Below are 14,909 nucleotides of genomic sequence, written 5' to 3' on the forward strand. Positions count from 1 at the left end.
TTCAAGTACTGGAAGGCCACAGTGAGGTCTCTGCCAACCCCTTTAGCATCTTTCCAAGGGAGGCAAAGCCCCTTTTGGATGTTCTGCCATTTCCTCGTGGCAACCTCCCATGCCCCTGCTCAAATGATAACAGTCGCATGGTGGTCTTCTTGCTTGATCAGATGCTGTGGACTCTCCTTTATGTCCCTGACACATGCCCCAGAAGACAGAAAAGCTTCTGGAAAGGTTGTCAGGGCAGCAAATGGGGGCCTCGGTGCCTCCCAGCATGGAGTCCCCAGTCACTAAGAGAATGCCGGGCACTGGCTCCCAGCAGCTTCTCCCAAACAGGGGCTCTCCCTCACCCGCTGAGGTGATTCCCTGCTTTGGCACAGAATGTGTCCACCCCAGAGCCAAATGCCTCACAAAAACATGCTGTGTTTTGGGGCCTGCAAGCTTGCCCTGCAGGCTATTATTTATGATGCTTGCACCTGGGAGAAGGTTTTCTAGTCAATAAAAATCCATATTCAGTAAGAAGCTGGATGTAATGGATGCAATGGAAGCAGACAAAGTATTCAAGATAGATAAGGTGGATGTGGCAATTGAATTTTCATCCCAAAGGTAAAAAATACTTTTTGAGCAAAAAACTCTATCAATTTTCTAGATCTGATGGCTGTGCTGTCTTGCTTATATTCATGGGGAACATGTATTTATCCATAAAGACTCCAAAGTGTGTTTGTACTGAGTTGAGAGGAAACTGTTTATTGAACTTATTAACTTTAATGACTGTATTGGAACGTGTCCATCCCGGAGCCGAGTGCCTCACAGAAACGTTCTATGTTTTGGGGCCTGCAAGCTTGCCCTGCATGCTGTCTGGTCCCCAGCCCAGGGCGTGTCATTCTCTGTGAGATGACATTTCGCAGTGTGATGTCACAGTTGTTGGTTCTCACACCCCTGTGGTGGGAGCGGTGGCTCAGTCTCTTGTGGGACGTGCGGGAAGCGGACCAGAGAGAGCGTTGTGCCTATCTGGAGATATCCTGCAATGATGGAGCGGCTGAGAGCCCTTCGAGGTGAGCTCCCTCCACCTCTTGGACACCGTGACGCTGCCCGAGCACATGTGTGCCTGCAGTGCCGGTTCAGGACGTGCCAGCAGCACTGTCCTTGCTCTGCTGAGTGCAGCTGCCTGGCATGGTTTCCCCAGGACCCCAGCAAGGGGAAGGCTTTCTCCCCTCTCCCCACCAACCAAACATGTGCCAGTGCAGCCCACCTGTGCTGTGGGGCTGGAGGAACGCTCCTGCCAGAGCTGGCCAGATGCTCGGCCCTGGCTCCAAGCAACACCAGCGGCAGCTGCTCTGCTCTTTCCTTCCAGGTCTCTTTGCCTGTGTGGGCTGCGTGCCCAGACGGACGCGTCGCAGGGAGAGCGGCAGGGTGTCAAGTCCTGTCCCTGCCTGTGCCGCGACTTTGCTGCTGCAGCGCCTGCAAGACCAGGAGGTGAGCTGGGGACGTGCGACCATCAATCCTTGCCCTGGCCCAGTGCCACGGTCCCTTGGGTGCCAGGCCCCGGCAGCACACCCGCATAGCGATGGGTGGCAGCGGGCTGCTCCCTGGGAACAAGGGCGAAGCCAGCATGATTGGTCCCTGTCCCCAGGGTGTCCGAGCGCAGGTGTACCGTGAGCTGGAGAGCGTCCTGTGTGAAGATGACAGCCGCCTGCCATGCGGACTGGTGAACAGGCTGCTGGCAGAGGTGTCCCAGGACCTGACGGCTGCCCAGGTGAGGGGTCACTGCCAAAGGCAAAGGGAGCTGCCTGCCTGCGCTGCTATTCTGCTGGCGGACGGCGGTGGCTTCGCCCTGCCGAGGGAAGGCCTTAGGAGGTGTCCTGTGCCGCGTGTCACCAGTGACTCTTTTTCAGGACGTGACAGACAACGTGAGGTTGGCTGCCAGCAATGTCCTGGTGGCTCTGGCCAGGACGCACTTCAGCTTGGTGATGGCCGAGCTCCAGGGCCACCTCAAGGCTGCGGGGGAGATGACCAAGGAGTTGGTGCTCATCACCTTGAGCAAACTGTTCAGCACCTACGGTAGAGCCCCTCAGCCTCCTGAAGTCTGTGCCAATGGGGGAAAGCGGTCTCTCCCCTCTGCGCGTCATCTGCATTGAGCTGGGGGATGCAGGGCTGCAGCCCCTCCTCCCTCGCTGCTGGAGCTCTGACCATGGCCCTCTCTTTCCCCTCTGCAGCTCCACAGTGCATCCCCTTTGTGTGGCTGACGCTGGCCAGCCTACGCAGTGTGGTGGACCAGGTGAGGAGCGGCCAGATGCTGCGCATCGCTTGTGCTGGTGAGTGTTGGCCCCAGAGCAGGGCGGATCGGGACAGCCCTTGCACCTCGCCCTGCTGCAGACTCACAAGCTGCCTTTTCCCTTGTCTTTGATTTTTTGGTTAGATTTTTTACAAAATTAATTAATTCTTCATTTATTTTTTGGTTCTGTTTTGTTTTTTCAGTTGTGAAGCAATGGTCAGATGGAATCAAGGTTCACTTGTCCTCTGGAAAGCAATGCCCCTGGCGTGCCGTGGAGAAAGAGCGAATCTATGAGAATCTTCACCAGCTCTTCTTCTCCGTGGTCAGGCACTGGCAGGACAGCAAGGAGGAAGAGGTGAGCACTGCTGCATTCCCAAGCCGGCCTGGCAGCAGCTCTTTCTGTGCCCAGCAGGCTGAGAGCAGAGGGGTGATGAGAAGGAGTGGGCTGGCTGTGCAAAGGGCCCCAAACTGGCTCTGTGCTCGGGGCTGGATCTCCCTGCCAGGAAGCAGCCGCATGTCACAGCACTGTGGCAGGGAGAGGTGGGGATGAGGGTGTGGGGAAAACCTCCCTGCCCTCCAGAGAGAGCCCATCTCCTGCTGGGTAGAGGGGCATGGGGAAGGGGAAAAGAAAAGAGAAAGCCCTCTCTGTAGGAAGGGCAGACATTCAGTCTTTGATGCTAGGCCTCTGCCATCTCTCTCCAGGACAAACAGGCTGTCCTTGGGGCTGTGGCTTCCATGATGGCTGTCCTCCTGCAAGAGGAGCTGCACATCTGGGAGCAGTTCCTCTGGCTCATGCACCCATGTCAGGAGATCCAAGACACCTGCAGGGTGGCCAAGGTGAGATGCTGTGCAGGGCTCAGTGTAGACATGGTCTACTGCACTCTCTTGGTGCTGCTGGGAGGGGGGGACAAACAAGAACACCTGTACAGGAGCTTTTCCCAGCAGACAAACCATTGGGAAAAGTTTTTCTGCTCCCAGGTGGCTAGATGTGGCTTCAGCCCTTCCTTCCTTCCTGGTCTCTTGCAGAGCCTCACTACCTTCCTGGAGGTCTTAGAGGGAGTTCAGTGTGTCATCCCCAGGGACAAGTTTCTGGCCATCACCAGTGCTGTGTTCTACCAGGTAAGGGGAGCCTATCCTTGTGCCCACACAGTTTTCCCCTTGGCTAAGTCTCAGGAGGACTGCAAGTCTCTGAGCCTCTGACGGCTGCTCAGCCCTATCTCCTGCATGCCCAAGGCTGCTGCAGAGCCGTGTGTTTGCCTCCCCCCAGGGATGCTGGGGGGCAGGCTGGGTTTTGTCTGCATGTCCTCTTCCCAAGAGTGCCAAGGAAGAGGAAAGCTGGGCAGCACAGCTTCTTTTCCGTCCTCAGTGCTGTTGTGATTTTCTCAAATGGACCTTGCTCCCACAGCTCTCTGACGACACCAAGCAGCACAGCGAGGCTGATAGCGCAGAGCTGACCCACTGCATCCTGCTGCAGGGTAAGGAGAGGAGTTTTGGCGGTGCTTGGCGGTGCCCTGGCCAAAAGCTGTCTCGCAGACCTCAGGAAGGGGCACGAGTTGCTTGCTAACACAGTGCGGGATTTCCTCCCTGCAGCCCGAATGTGTCCAGAGGAAACCATCCTGTTTCTTCAGTCGCAGCTGGAGAATGAATGGGAGCCTGGATGTGTGGCAGCCCTGGGTCTGCTCGGCGCTCTGGCTCGCTCTGATGGTCAGTACCATGGATCGGGTCTTTTCCAGGGATCCCTTTTGCCATCTGGGTGGTGCCTCCACGCACGCTTCTGTGCTTCTCTTGCAGAGCCCGTTGTTACAGAGAAGCTGCCCCTGGCTGCGGAGGCTGTGCAGCGTCTGTGCAGCGACCTCAGGCTCCGGGTGAGCTGGTTTGGGAATGGAAAGCGCTTTTGGGGTGGGGATGCTGCTGCCAACACGGGCAGGGCTGGGGTGACCAGGGAGGTGCTGGGGCATTAACCACATGGTCGCAATGGCTTCTGTGGGGAGAGCAGGAGGAGTGGAGCGGGCAGGTCCCTGTGCTGCGCATGGAAAGCACACAGCACGCTGGTGCTAAGGCCTGGCCCTCACGTCAGGAGCCAAGGCTTCTCCCCTGCTCTTGTTTTCTCTGCCCCTGCCCAAAGGGCTGTCCCGATGAGCAGGTGGCTTCCCTTTGCCTTCTGACCAGGAAAATCACACACAATTGACCCCTGGCAGGTGCGGAGGGCCATTCTGTATTTCATCAAGGATCTCCTCAGTGCTGACACCCGGAGCTGCTCAGCTTGGGATGTGGTGGGGCACATCTTCAGAGAGTTCAGCCGCGCCACGGGAAGAAGGGTAAGGACAGTGGGCAGCATCTTCTTTTGGGAGACCTGTGCTGCTCAGAGGCTGGCACAGAAGCACCGGTGGGGCAACATCTGAACCTCTTGAGAGGCTGCTGAGAACTGAGAGTAACCCTTGTTTCAACAATACTGTTGTGCAGGCAGCCGGAGACCTTTCTGCCCAGGAAGCTCAGGAAGAAGGAGCTCTCCAACAGCTGTGCATGGACATCCTGGGGTCACTGGATGTCTCCGTGAGAGGGATGTCCAAAGTAAGTCACATTCTGCCCTGCTGCTGCTCCTTGCCTTTGCACCACGTGTTCCTCGTCCCATTCCAACACCCCAGGCCCCAGGTCTCTCCTCCAACGCGCTCACAAGACACAGCACACAAGGCTCAAGGAAATTCACAGAGTCCCGTTCACCTCTGAGCGTAGGCAGGAATGCTGACATGCCTTGTTCCCTACAGCTCCTGTGGCCGCGGCTGCTGCTCTTTGTGGTGCCAGCCCAATACACGGGCATGCTGATCCCGGTCTCCCGCTGTGTCCAAGCACTGGCTGAGAGAGAGGAACTGACAAGGCGGGAGATTGAAGAGTTGGATCCCCATTTCCTCAGCTCCATGTTTCGAGGTAGGAGCAGAACTCCCCCAGTGAGCTCTGCTGACCTGTGTTAGCACCCAGAAGGGACAGCGGAGGGGTGTGTGGCAGGGCACGGCGTGCCTCGGAGTCTTACTCAGTACTTCTTTCTCCCCGCAGGCCCATGGCTGACTCCCCAGACACTGCTGGTGCGCCTGTTGGTGAGTAGATGCTCCAGAGGCCAGTGCCACAAGCCCCGAGGAAGAAGCAGCATGGCTATGGGCAAAGCTGTTGGCTGCTCCTTGCCCATCAGGGCAGAGCCAAGCTGCTTCCCTCCCGGGGGAAGCCGCCGCCGCTCTTGCTGCAGCAGTAACCCTGCTTCTCCTTGCTCTCGCTCAGGTGGTGGCAGGGAGCCCTGTTGCAGGCAGCGAACTGCAAGCCGCTGCCTTAGTGCTCATGCAAAAGCTCCACAGCAGGATCCACAGAGCACTGGGGGCCATGTGGGATGCAGAGATCCCCCTGCTGCTGCAGTGTGTCCAAGGTAAAGTGCTGGTGGAGAGGGAGAGGTGGAGGCAGAGAAGGGGTGGAGTGAAAATGCAGGTCTGCTGCTGTTCCCATTCCAGGGAGACAGTGCTGAGGCCCAGGGAGTTTTCCCCCAGAAATCTGCCCATTCCAGGGCACAGATGGGCATGTCACATCCCCTCCGACAGCAGTCTTGGAGCAGTTAGTTCTGTGTCCCTGCGGGGACAGTGTTTGTGAGGAGGGCCAGGTCACTGGGGGGGGGTGGGGGGGTGCAGGTCCCAGCTTGGCGGTGCCGAGTGCCTGGGCCAAGCCGGGTTTGCAGCAGCTCTTCTTCTGTGGCTTGATCCCAAGCAAGGCTCTTTTGCTTCCTATTGCTGTGCAGGGAAAGAAGAGAGCTTCCCAGATTCTGCAGCGTGGGAGCGCCGACTGCTAAAGGTACAGCACTGCTAAGAGGCACGGTACAGGGAAGGGCTTGCCTGCCTCAAGGAGCCCCTCAAGGAGAAACACCGGGGGGAGCTGGGAGGGGGACTGTTTTTCCAGACACCTCTCCCCAGAAGGCTGCAGCAAGTTGGGAATGCGGGAAGAAACAAAGGGCAAGGGAACATTGGCTTCTCCTGTTCTCCAACAGTTGCTGAGGGCGTCAGTGGAGACGGTGGAGGACGAGGCTTGGACCAAGGGCCTGAGCTGTGAGCTGAGCCGGTACCTGAGCAGCTCTCCCAGCAGCTCTGGAGAAAAGGTGAGTTCCCCCCAGCTCTACCCAGCGGTGCAGCCGCAGGTGCCCAACTGGGGCTGGGGCTGCAGGCGGTGCTCTGCCCACGCGGGCTGCTTCCCCAGCCCGTGCCCCCCAGGGAGCCTTTTGCTGCCAAGTGCCTGGGGGCTGGCTAAAGCTCAGCCCTGCAGCTGCTCTCAGCGATTCCCTGAGAGTGTGGGTCCTTCCCACCTGGCTCTGTCTGAGCAGGTCAGGCTGCTGCCACATCTCAGCTTCTTCCTTCCCTTCCCATGCAGTCCTTCCTGTACAAGGCTCTGGGGACAGTGCTGGGAGCTTGTAAGGGAGTCCTCCATATCCAAGAGAAACTGCTGCAACACCTGCAGGAAGCAAACGCAGAGGAACCATCTGAGGCCCAGGTGAGCTCTCCTCTCCTCCAGCTTCTGCGAGCGTCCCCACTCTGTCCCTGGGACAAAGGGCTTCTGGCCCTTTCCATCTCCTCGCTGCTGCCATTTCCCTCAGGCAAGGATGGGCCTGGCTAGCGTGGCTGGCCGCGCCAGTGGGTTCAGACCTGCACCAACTGCCCCTTGTTCTTTTGTGCAGGGAATGATCTCTCTTCTCAGCCATGCTGCTGAGAGCAACTTCCGTGCAGTCTTGGACACGCTCACCATGTTTTCGTCCAGGCTGTGCAAGGGCCGAAATTCTAGGATTTCCAGGCACAAGAAGGTGAAGCATTACAGGGTTTCCATGTTGGCTTTCTTCCGCCTTGTGTTCACAGCAGCTCCTGCCTTGGGAGCTCAGGTGCACTGTGGGGCACTGGGGCCATTGGGCAAGTGTCTCAAGGCATTTGCTTCTCCCCACACAGATGGAGCTGGACAGCACGAGAGCTCACGCCACACGCAGCGCTCTCGTGCTCGCCCATGGCAGCTTAGCACTGTGTGCCTCCAAGGAAGAACTGCTCGCCCACGTGGAGGGAGACATTGTGGGCAACATCCTGCTGCTCTACAGCTGCAGCTGCCAGGTGAGAGCTCAAAGCGTGCCAGGGTGTCTGAGTGCCCAGCTGCAGCCCTTCCATGTGGAGGGATGCTGAGATGGGCCTTCTCTTTCAAAGGCCCCACGGGGAACAGTTTGTGGCCAGCTGAAGATCCAAGCCCTTCCCTTAGTGCTGCCCCCACGCGTCCCCCTTGCATCCCTTGTCCCTTCCTGCAGTTCAAAGAATGTTCTTCTCTCTTGGGCCTCAGGACTTGCAGAACAAGCTCGCGCTGGTGCAGAGCATCACCAACTTCAGCTCTGCCTTCCACGCTGTGGGTGACTGCTTTAATCTGTCCTTGAAGGGCAAGCTGCTGGAGATCCTGATGGTGAGTGCTTAGAGCCAGGGCTGTCTGCAGTGCAGTATTGGGCTGTGACACGAGGCTTGCTTCCGTGGAGGCAAACAGGTCTCCCTCAGCCACACATTTCCAGCTGGTGGGGACCTTTGGTGCTGGCAGGCAGCGGCTGAGCAGCAGTCTAGGTCCACCAGCTGTGGAGCTGCTGCATCCTGCCACGCCTCCGTGGGAAACGTGGGAGTGATGGGGCTGGTGTGTGGCAGTTGTGTCTGTCACTGGGCTGGGAGGAAGAGCTCTCGCGTGCCCCTTGCCCACTTTGACTGTATCTCTCTGGGACTTGCAGGACTTGCTGAAGAGGTATCACTCAGGCATCCCTGTCTCCCCAGTGCCCCTCAAGGTGGTTCTGGCCCTGGAGGAGTTGAGGTAAGGGCTGGAGCCTCTGGGATTGTAAGGCAGGACCTTGTGGGTAGCTCCTGAAGGCCTGGAGGGGGTGAGGAGCCGCATCTACAGGATGCTGGGCTGCTGTGCCCAGCAGAGCTGCGGTTCTGGGCAGGGAGAAAAGCCCTGGTCCTCCTGTCTCCTGGCAGGGAAGAGAAGAGAGACCTGGGGTCTCCTTCCCTTCAGAGTGGGAGGTGGTTCACTGCTGCCAGGGAGGAGGCAGGCACTGCTGGAACTGAAGACAGTGCTCAGCAGCATGGGCTGGGGGTGTTGGCTTTGCAGCTGTCGATTAGGAGAAACTCAGGTTTTGTCTGAACCAGTCTGGAGAGCACCGGTAAAGGCCCTTTCTGCTTTCTCTTCCCCTTTTCCTCCTGTCAGCAAGCTGAAGCCCTCGGGAGAAGCAAAGGACATGTGTGAAATGTTGGCTCTGTGCTGCAGGAGCATTGTGACTTACCCTTCAGCAAAGATGATGCTGAAGATCAGGAAGTCACAGCAAGCAGCTCGGTACCTTCAGGTAAGCTGTCGTAACTTTCCGAGCCACCTCTCGGTGGGAACCCTACCTCAGCACACACAGCCTATGCTCTGGCAGCAACCGTGATGCCACACCTCACTCAATCCCCTCTTCTGCTTTCAGCTTCTGCATGCATCTTTGAAAGCTCTGGGCCGGATGATGGCAGCCCTGCTTGAGACAGAGCCCACCCGTGACTTCTTCCAGAACATAATCCATGTGAGTACATGTGGGGCAAGGGAGAAAACACAGTGCCTGTCGATAGTGGGGACAGAGATCTGGGGACAGAGAGGACGTTCAGAGCGGGAGAAATCACTTGCTGCCGTGCCAGCTCACTGCAAGCTCAGAAATGGGCAGAGAAATGGGCTGTGCAGGGGGAAAGGCAGGAGCCAGCCCCTGGCAGGCCACAGCTGAGGAAAAGCTGCTGGCTTAGGAGACAGGAGCGTCTGCAGAGAGCAGGGGCAGCAGTGCCGGTGCTCAGTGAGGCAGGCGGCCGCGTGGAGCACAGGGCAGGCCCTGAGGGAAAGTGCCGGGAAAGGAGGGACAGAGAGAGGGATGGCAGGAAGGGAAAGAAAGGCCGTCCGCAGTGAGACAGGTGCTCTGTTGCAGGTCCTGAGGAGACCAATGACATCAGGCAACGTGTGGGAGCGCAGGAGGGCCCTGCAGGTCTGCTCCCAGCTGCTGGCTGTATGTGAAGAGCTTCGAGTGAGTAAAGAGCCCCACCGCACGCCCCCTGCTCCCTCTCCACTGCCCCTGAGCTGGAAGGCCAGCTTTCCCCTGCTGTGTGTGCTGTGTCACCCGCCACGTGGGGAAGGCACCGGTGGGAGAAGCTAGGGAGAGCTGGGGCTGCCTACAGCTTTGTTCCTGCCTCTCATCCCTGCAGAGAGAAGATGCCTGCCAGCACTTTGGCTCCCTGGTGGGATTTCTGGCGCCTCTAACGTGTGACCCCATGCCCACCTCCCGCCAGTTGGCTGTCACCTGCCTGAGCTCCCTTCTCCGAATCCAAGGCAAGTAGAGCGGGTGTGCACCAGCCCTCTGCTCTCCTCTGCAGCACTAGCAGAAGCCCACGGGCTGGGCCCTGTTGACAGGAGAGAGAGGCACCGTGCGCAGCTCTCTTCTCGTCCCCATCCTGCCCTCTGTCTCTCTCCCTGGAAAGCAGTTCTGTTTCCAGAAGCATTACCGACTTCCCTTTTCTCCTTGTGCTCTTTCCAGCCAAGGTGACCAACAGAGTAATCGAGATGGGAGACCCTGGGAGCCTGTGTGAGGGGCTGCACGCCTGCAGCACAGTCGGTCAACTCCGGGCCTCGTCCAAAATCGCAAGGGTAAGTGGACCCAAAGTGGGGTGGTGGGATCTCAGTGTGTAGGCTTCTGCACGCCCTTCTGCTCCCCACAGCCTCTCACACCATTGCCAGAATGAGCTGTCAACCTGAGAGCACTCTTCTCCAGCAAGTATCAGGAGGCTCTGAGCTATGTCTGTCCTTCAGGCACCCAGTGCGAGGAGCTGACTCTATGATGTGTGCTTGTGTGTGTGTGTGATTGTGGCTGCTGGGAGGTAGGCTTTGCATATAGGCAAACACCATAGGTGGAGAAGCTGAGAGAAGGCTCAGCCGCCTTCTGTATGAGTAGCAGGGTACGGACAGCAGGAGCATTGTGATTGCTGCCTGAGTGACCAGCAGGCTGCTGAACTAAGAATGCCCTCAAGATTGGCTTATGTTTTGAAGACCTGCCGCAGACCAGTGATGGGATCTCTTCCTTCTCATTTGTCTGCAGATGGTGTGCAGAAACTTCCCCATGGAACGCACCATCGACTTCTTGATGGCCATCAAGGAGACCTTCCGAAAGGCCAAAGGAATGCGTGTGCGTGCTGCTGGACAGTGGATGATCACCTTTCTGCAGATGTACAGAAAGGACATCTGTCGAGACGTAAGAGACTTTCTTCCACACGTCTTGGATTTTTTCTTGCTGTTGCGCTATGCCTTGTGCCATTTGCCTCTTGTGCTAAAGAAACACAGTCTGAGCACAGAGCCAGGGCTTGGACAAGGTTGCTGGTGTGAAATTTAGTCTTAGGCTTTGGCAGTACGTCAAGGGAGCAGGCACTGCTCATCTGCTGAACGTCCATGGTCACTCCCTGCAAATTGTTCTTTCTCCCCTTCTTCTTTCAGGTGCCACTGATCCTCTACGTCCTGCGGAGCTGCACATCATCCACACAGCAGAGCATGTTCATGCCCTTCGTGTGCCAGGCGGTGGTCATCCTCACCCGCTGTCACACGGAGGTGGCGATTGACAATTTCTCCCGGTTGCTTGGGCCCACCGACAGGTATCAGCACTCCTGCCTTTGTTGTTGCTGCTTGCCTCTGCCAGAGGGATCCTGGGAGGAAGCAGCTTTTCTTTTTTCCTCTCAAAGTCTTTTTGAGGAGAAAATTACTCAGTCATGACTTGACACTTTCCTTTTTCTAGCGATACATGGAGGAGAATCAGAGAGTTTTGTCTGAAAAGGTGGAGGCGGTAGAAGAAAGCGAAGCGAAGCAAAGCAAATCTGAGAAGGGGAGGGAAGAGAAGAAAAGGAGAAGGAGGAGGAGGAAGAGGAGGATGAGGAGGAGGAGGAGGAGGAGGAGGAGGCGGACGAGGAGGAGGAGGTGGACGAGGAGGAGGAGGAGGAGGAGGAGGAGGAGGAGGAGGAGGAGGAGGAGGAGGAGGCGGACGAGGAGGAGGAGGAGGAGGAGGAGGAGGAGGAGGAGGAGGAGGAGGAGGAGGAGGAGGAGGAGGAGGAGGAGGAGGAGGAGGAGAAGGAGAAGGTGTCAACGGTTTACGGGCTGGTTCGGCCCAGTTCCATGACCAGCAGGGCGTAGTGATCTGCGGATCCACGCCTCTGGGAAAGGGGAAACAGGGGACCCAAAAAATACTTGAAAACCACAGCAATAATCTGAGGTGGAACAATAAAATGATTTACTAAATATAGTATTATCAAAATACAAAGAGAGGGAGAGATTCTGTCTAGATGGTAGATAGACCTCACCACAATGCTGGGGTGAGAAGTGCAGTCCAGTTGAGTGACTGAAGAAGAATAGATGGCGAAGTGCAGCTGGCGAAGCGCAGACGGCGAAGCGCAGGCGAAGAAGAAGGATCAGGTGACCTTGCACGGAGTTAAATCTCCTTGCTGACCTCAAGGCCTCCTGGGGAAATGTAGTTCTTCTCCGTCGGACGAACATTCGGCAGATATCCAACCCCACCCCCAGTGCATTACATGATGTTATGGTGTGGAATACTGATGACCAAAATCATAAAACCATGACAGAAGGAGAAGGAGAAAAGGAGGGAGGGGATATGACAGGAGGGGAGGAGAAGGGAGGGGAGGTAGAGGAGTGGAGGGAAGGGGAAAGGAGAGGAGGGGAGGGGAGAAGGGAAAGAAAACGAAGGAAACAGTTGTACTGAAATATAAGTTTTACAATCTAGAGACCCATACTCATAACTTAATAGTTTACAAAGAAAATGCAATTACAGTGAATCAGGAGGGAAAAAAGAAGACACACGCGCAAAAGAAAAAGGAGAGGAAGAGGAGGGGAGGGGAGGGGAGGAAGAGAAGAAAAGAGAAAAGAGCAGAAGAGCAAAAACTGTACTGGTACCTGGGGTTGTTCTTACCCAGATACAAGTCTCTACGCTTGCCCTTGTTGTATTTCATGAAATTTCTCCCAATTCTCCAGCCTGTTTAGGCCTCGCTGGGTGGCAGCTCAGCCTTCTAGCATGTCAGCCACTCCTCCCAGTTTTGTGTCCTCACCAAGCTTGCTAACAGTGCACTCCCTCATGCAAGTCATTGATGAATATAGTGAATAGTACTGGTCCCAGCACCGACCCTTGAGGGACTCCATTAGATACAGGCCTCCAACTAGACTTGCTCTGTCCCACTGACCACAGCCTCCCGCAGTACAGACGGACAGAGAAGGCGTTCAGTAATATCACCTTCTCCATACCTTTTGTCACCACAGCAGTCGTGTGTGTGTGTCTGCGTGTGTGTCCGCATGCATGCGCACGTGCACACCTGTTTGTGAGTGCATGTGCCGAGTTTCAGGTAGGCTCAGACTTGCTCCCAGCTGCCCAGGGCCACGCAGCCCCTTACTGCCAGCATATATGCCATCCAGATACAGGCTGTCAGACTTTTGGAAAGAAATCCTGCTTCAACTCACTTTGGAATCAGTCCCACACAGTAAAGCTGTAATCCCTCTTGAAACCTCTTCACGTTCTCAGCTACAAAAGTGTCATCACCATGACGCTTTTCACCAGTGATGAAGAGCCTGCATGCCGTGCTTGTAGCAATCTGCACCAGCAAAGGTGACCTACTATTGCTGTTGCCACTGCCCATTGCCTCACTGCGCTCACATCCACTGCTTGGTCTTCTTCAGTGTTCTGTGTGTGTCAGTGAGTGTCAGTGGCTGACATCTTGTCCACGTGGAGTTCAGCGTCACGCCTCTGCTTCATGTGCACTTCCATGTCAGACCCATTGTGTCAGACTGCCCCTCTGCTGCCATCTGTTACACAGCAATAACACGTCATGGAATATTGGTGAGAAGATTTGATGCCTACTGCCACACCACCAACCGCCTCTGGTGTCATGAACCAACACAATACAATGAGAGGCATTACTTTTGGAGCAGGAGCAGCCCTCAGAAAATGTATCACATACTATATTAAGTAACAAAACTTGTTTTAATTTTTTATTTTTTATTGTTTTATAAAGAGTTCAGACTTCAGACCGCAGCTCTACATGCTCCGTTTGAAAATTGGCCACTAATGTCAACAGAAAATGCAGCTGCAAAGAAACAACAACAAAAAAAGATGAATTTTTGGCAATCCTGAGACCTATTCTCTAATTCTGTATCAAAACAGAAAGCACAGCTGTGTACTTTTTGTGCTAGGGGCTGACCTGCAGGAGAGGAGCTCTGCAGAGAAGGACCTGTGTGTCCCAATGGACAGCAGGCTGGCCATGAGCCAGCAGCAGTGTGCCCTTGCGGCCAAGAAGGCCAATGGTTTCCTGGGGCGTGTTAAAAAGAGTGTGTCCAGCAGCAAAAGGGGGGTGATCCAGGAATCTATTCTGCTCACCCTCCTGGAGTAGGGAACTCTGCTTTTAGCAGGGGGGTTGGTCTCAATGTTCTCCAGAGTTTCCTTCCTACCTGTATGATTCTGAGATTGTATGAGAGAGAAATCACAAGAACCACGTGCTAATTGCAGAGGATGGATTTGGCAGAGGCAATCTCTTTTCTAAGGCAAAAGGAAGGTCTCAGCAGCAGTGATAGGCAGAGAGAAGGCTTGCCACAGTGTTCTGCAGCACAGAACTTTCCCACCTATTTCAGAGCTGTGCCGTGACACAGCCTGAAGCTGAACAAGGGCTGTGGCACTCTGTGGCCACCTTAGGAGAAGGACTGCCTCTGAAGACAGGGACAACCCACTCTGTCAGAAGGGGCCCTCAGTGCCAGAGAGACAAAATTTGTAAACCAGAAGGAGGGAGACGATGCAGTCGGCCGCCAGTTACCAGCTTCCATTCCAGTTGGCGTTCGCTGAAATGGGCCTTAAATATCTCCTGGGGACTGTGGGTGACCGCAGCAAAGGGAAACGGGGAAATCACAGAAACACGGGGGCTGGAAAAGGCCTCGAGAGATCATTGAGTCCAACCTTTCTACTAAAGCAGGAGCCCTACTACAGGTTGCATAGCTAGCTGTCCAAATGGGCCTTAAATATCTCCATAGCAGGAAATCCCTGTTCCAGTGCTCCATCACCCTTACCGTAAAAAAGTCCCGCATGTTAGAACGGAACTTCCTATGTACAAGCTTTAGGCCATTACTCTTTGTGCTATCGCTACACACAATCGAGAAGAGCCTGGCCTCATCCATTTGCCTCCCACCTCCCTCAAGATCATGGAATCATGGAATCATTGAATGGCCTGGTTTGAAAAGGACCTCAAAGATCGTCTAGTTTCAACCCCACTGCTATGAGCAGGGTCACCAACTACTAGACCACGCTGCCCACAGCCACATCCTGCCTGGCCTTGAATGCCTCCAGGGATGCATTCTTGGAGGGACCTGTTCCACTCTCTGTTCTTTTTCTGTAGAAACATATTTTCTCTCATTTTTTCATTTTTCCCCACTTTTATTCTCTGCACTGTTTTCCCTGATGCCAGTTTTGTGGTTTTTCTTTTTGTCAAAATGATTTTTTTCCTCCAGCAGATCTTTCAGCTCAAGGTCGCAACAAAGCTCAGTTTCTCAGAGGACCCTCTGAACACAG

At 55.4% G+C, this 14,909-nt stretch overlaps 1 protein-coding gene across 1 annotated transcript; it reads left to right on the plus strand.

Annotated features, from left to right (window-relative positions):
• Positions 1-1,041: 1,041 nt before the first annotated feature.
• LOC128086139 (maestro heat-like repeat-containing protein family member 2B) lies at positions 1,042-11,200 on the plus strand. The gene is made up of 30 exons (XM_052694413.1): positions 1,042-1,467; positions 1,625-1,747; positions 1,887-2,052; positions 2,208-2,306; positions 2,470-2,621; positions 2,969-3,103; positions 3,293-3,385; positions 3,672-3,741; positions 3,857-3,970; positions 4,058-4,131; positions 4,465-4,584; positions 4,730-4,837; positions 5,032-5,191; positions 5,318-5,358; positions 5,537-5,678; positions 6,042-6,094; positions 6,288-6,395; positions 6,665-6,784; positions 6,969-7,091; positions 7,231-7,386; positions 7,607-7,723; positions 8,034-8,113; positions 8,507-8,642; positions 8,763-8,855; positions 9,246-9,341; positions 9,520-9,643; positions 9,849-9,958; positions 10,407-10,559; positions 10,799-10,953; positions 11,094-11,200. The coding sequence occupies exons 1-30, from the start codon at positions 1,165-1,167 to the stop codon at positions 11,143-11,145; spliced, it is 3,576 nt and encodes a 1,191-aa protein (XP_052550373.1). The 5' UTR covers positions 1,042-1,164; the 3' UTR covers positions 11,146-11,200.
• Positions 11,201-14,909: the final 3,709 nt, after the last annotated feature.

Source organism: Tympanuchus pallidicinctus, unplaced genomic scaffold (genome assembly GCF_026119805.1).
Source record: "Tympanuchus pallidicinctus isolate F22 unplaced genomic scaffold, pur_lepc_1.0 scaffold1, whole genome shotgun sequence".
NCBI classification, from domain to species: domain Eukaryota; kingdom Metazoa; phylum Chordata; class Aves; order Galliformes; family Phasianidae; genus Tympanuchus; species Tympanuchus pallidicinctus.

Excerpts from the sequence above, each read along its gene's own strand:
- LOC128086139 (XM_052694413.1), top strand. The coding sequence starts at position 1,165 with ATGGTTTCCCCAGGACCCCAGCAAGGGGAAGGCTTTCTCCCCTCTCCC. Across the intron at positions 5,359-5,536 it reads CACTGCTGGTGCGCCTGTTG|GTGGTGGCAGGGAGCCCTGT; the intron begins GTGAGTAGATGC and ends GCTCTCGCTCAG. Across the intron at positions 5,679-6,041 it reads GCTGCTGCAGTGTGTCCAAG|GGAAAGAAGAGAGCTTCCCA; the intron begins GTAAAGTGCTGG and ends ATTGCTGTGCAG.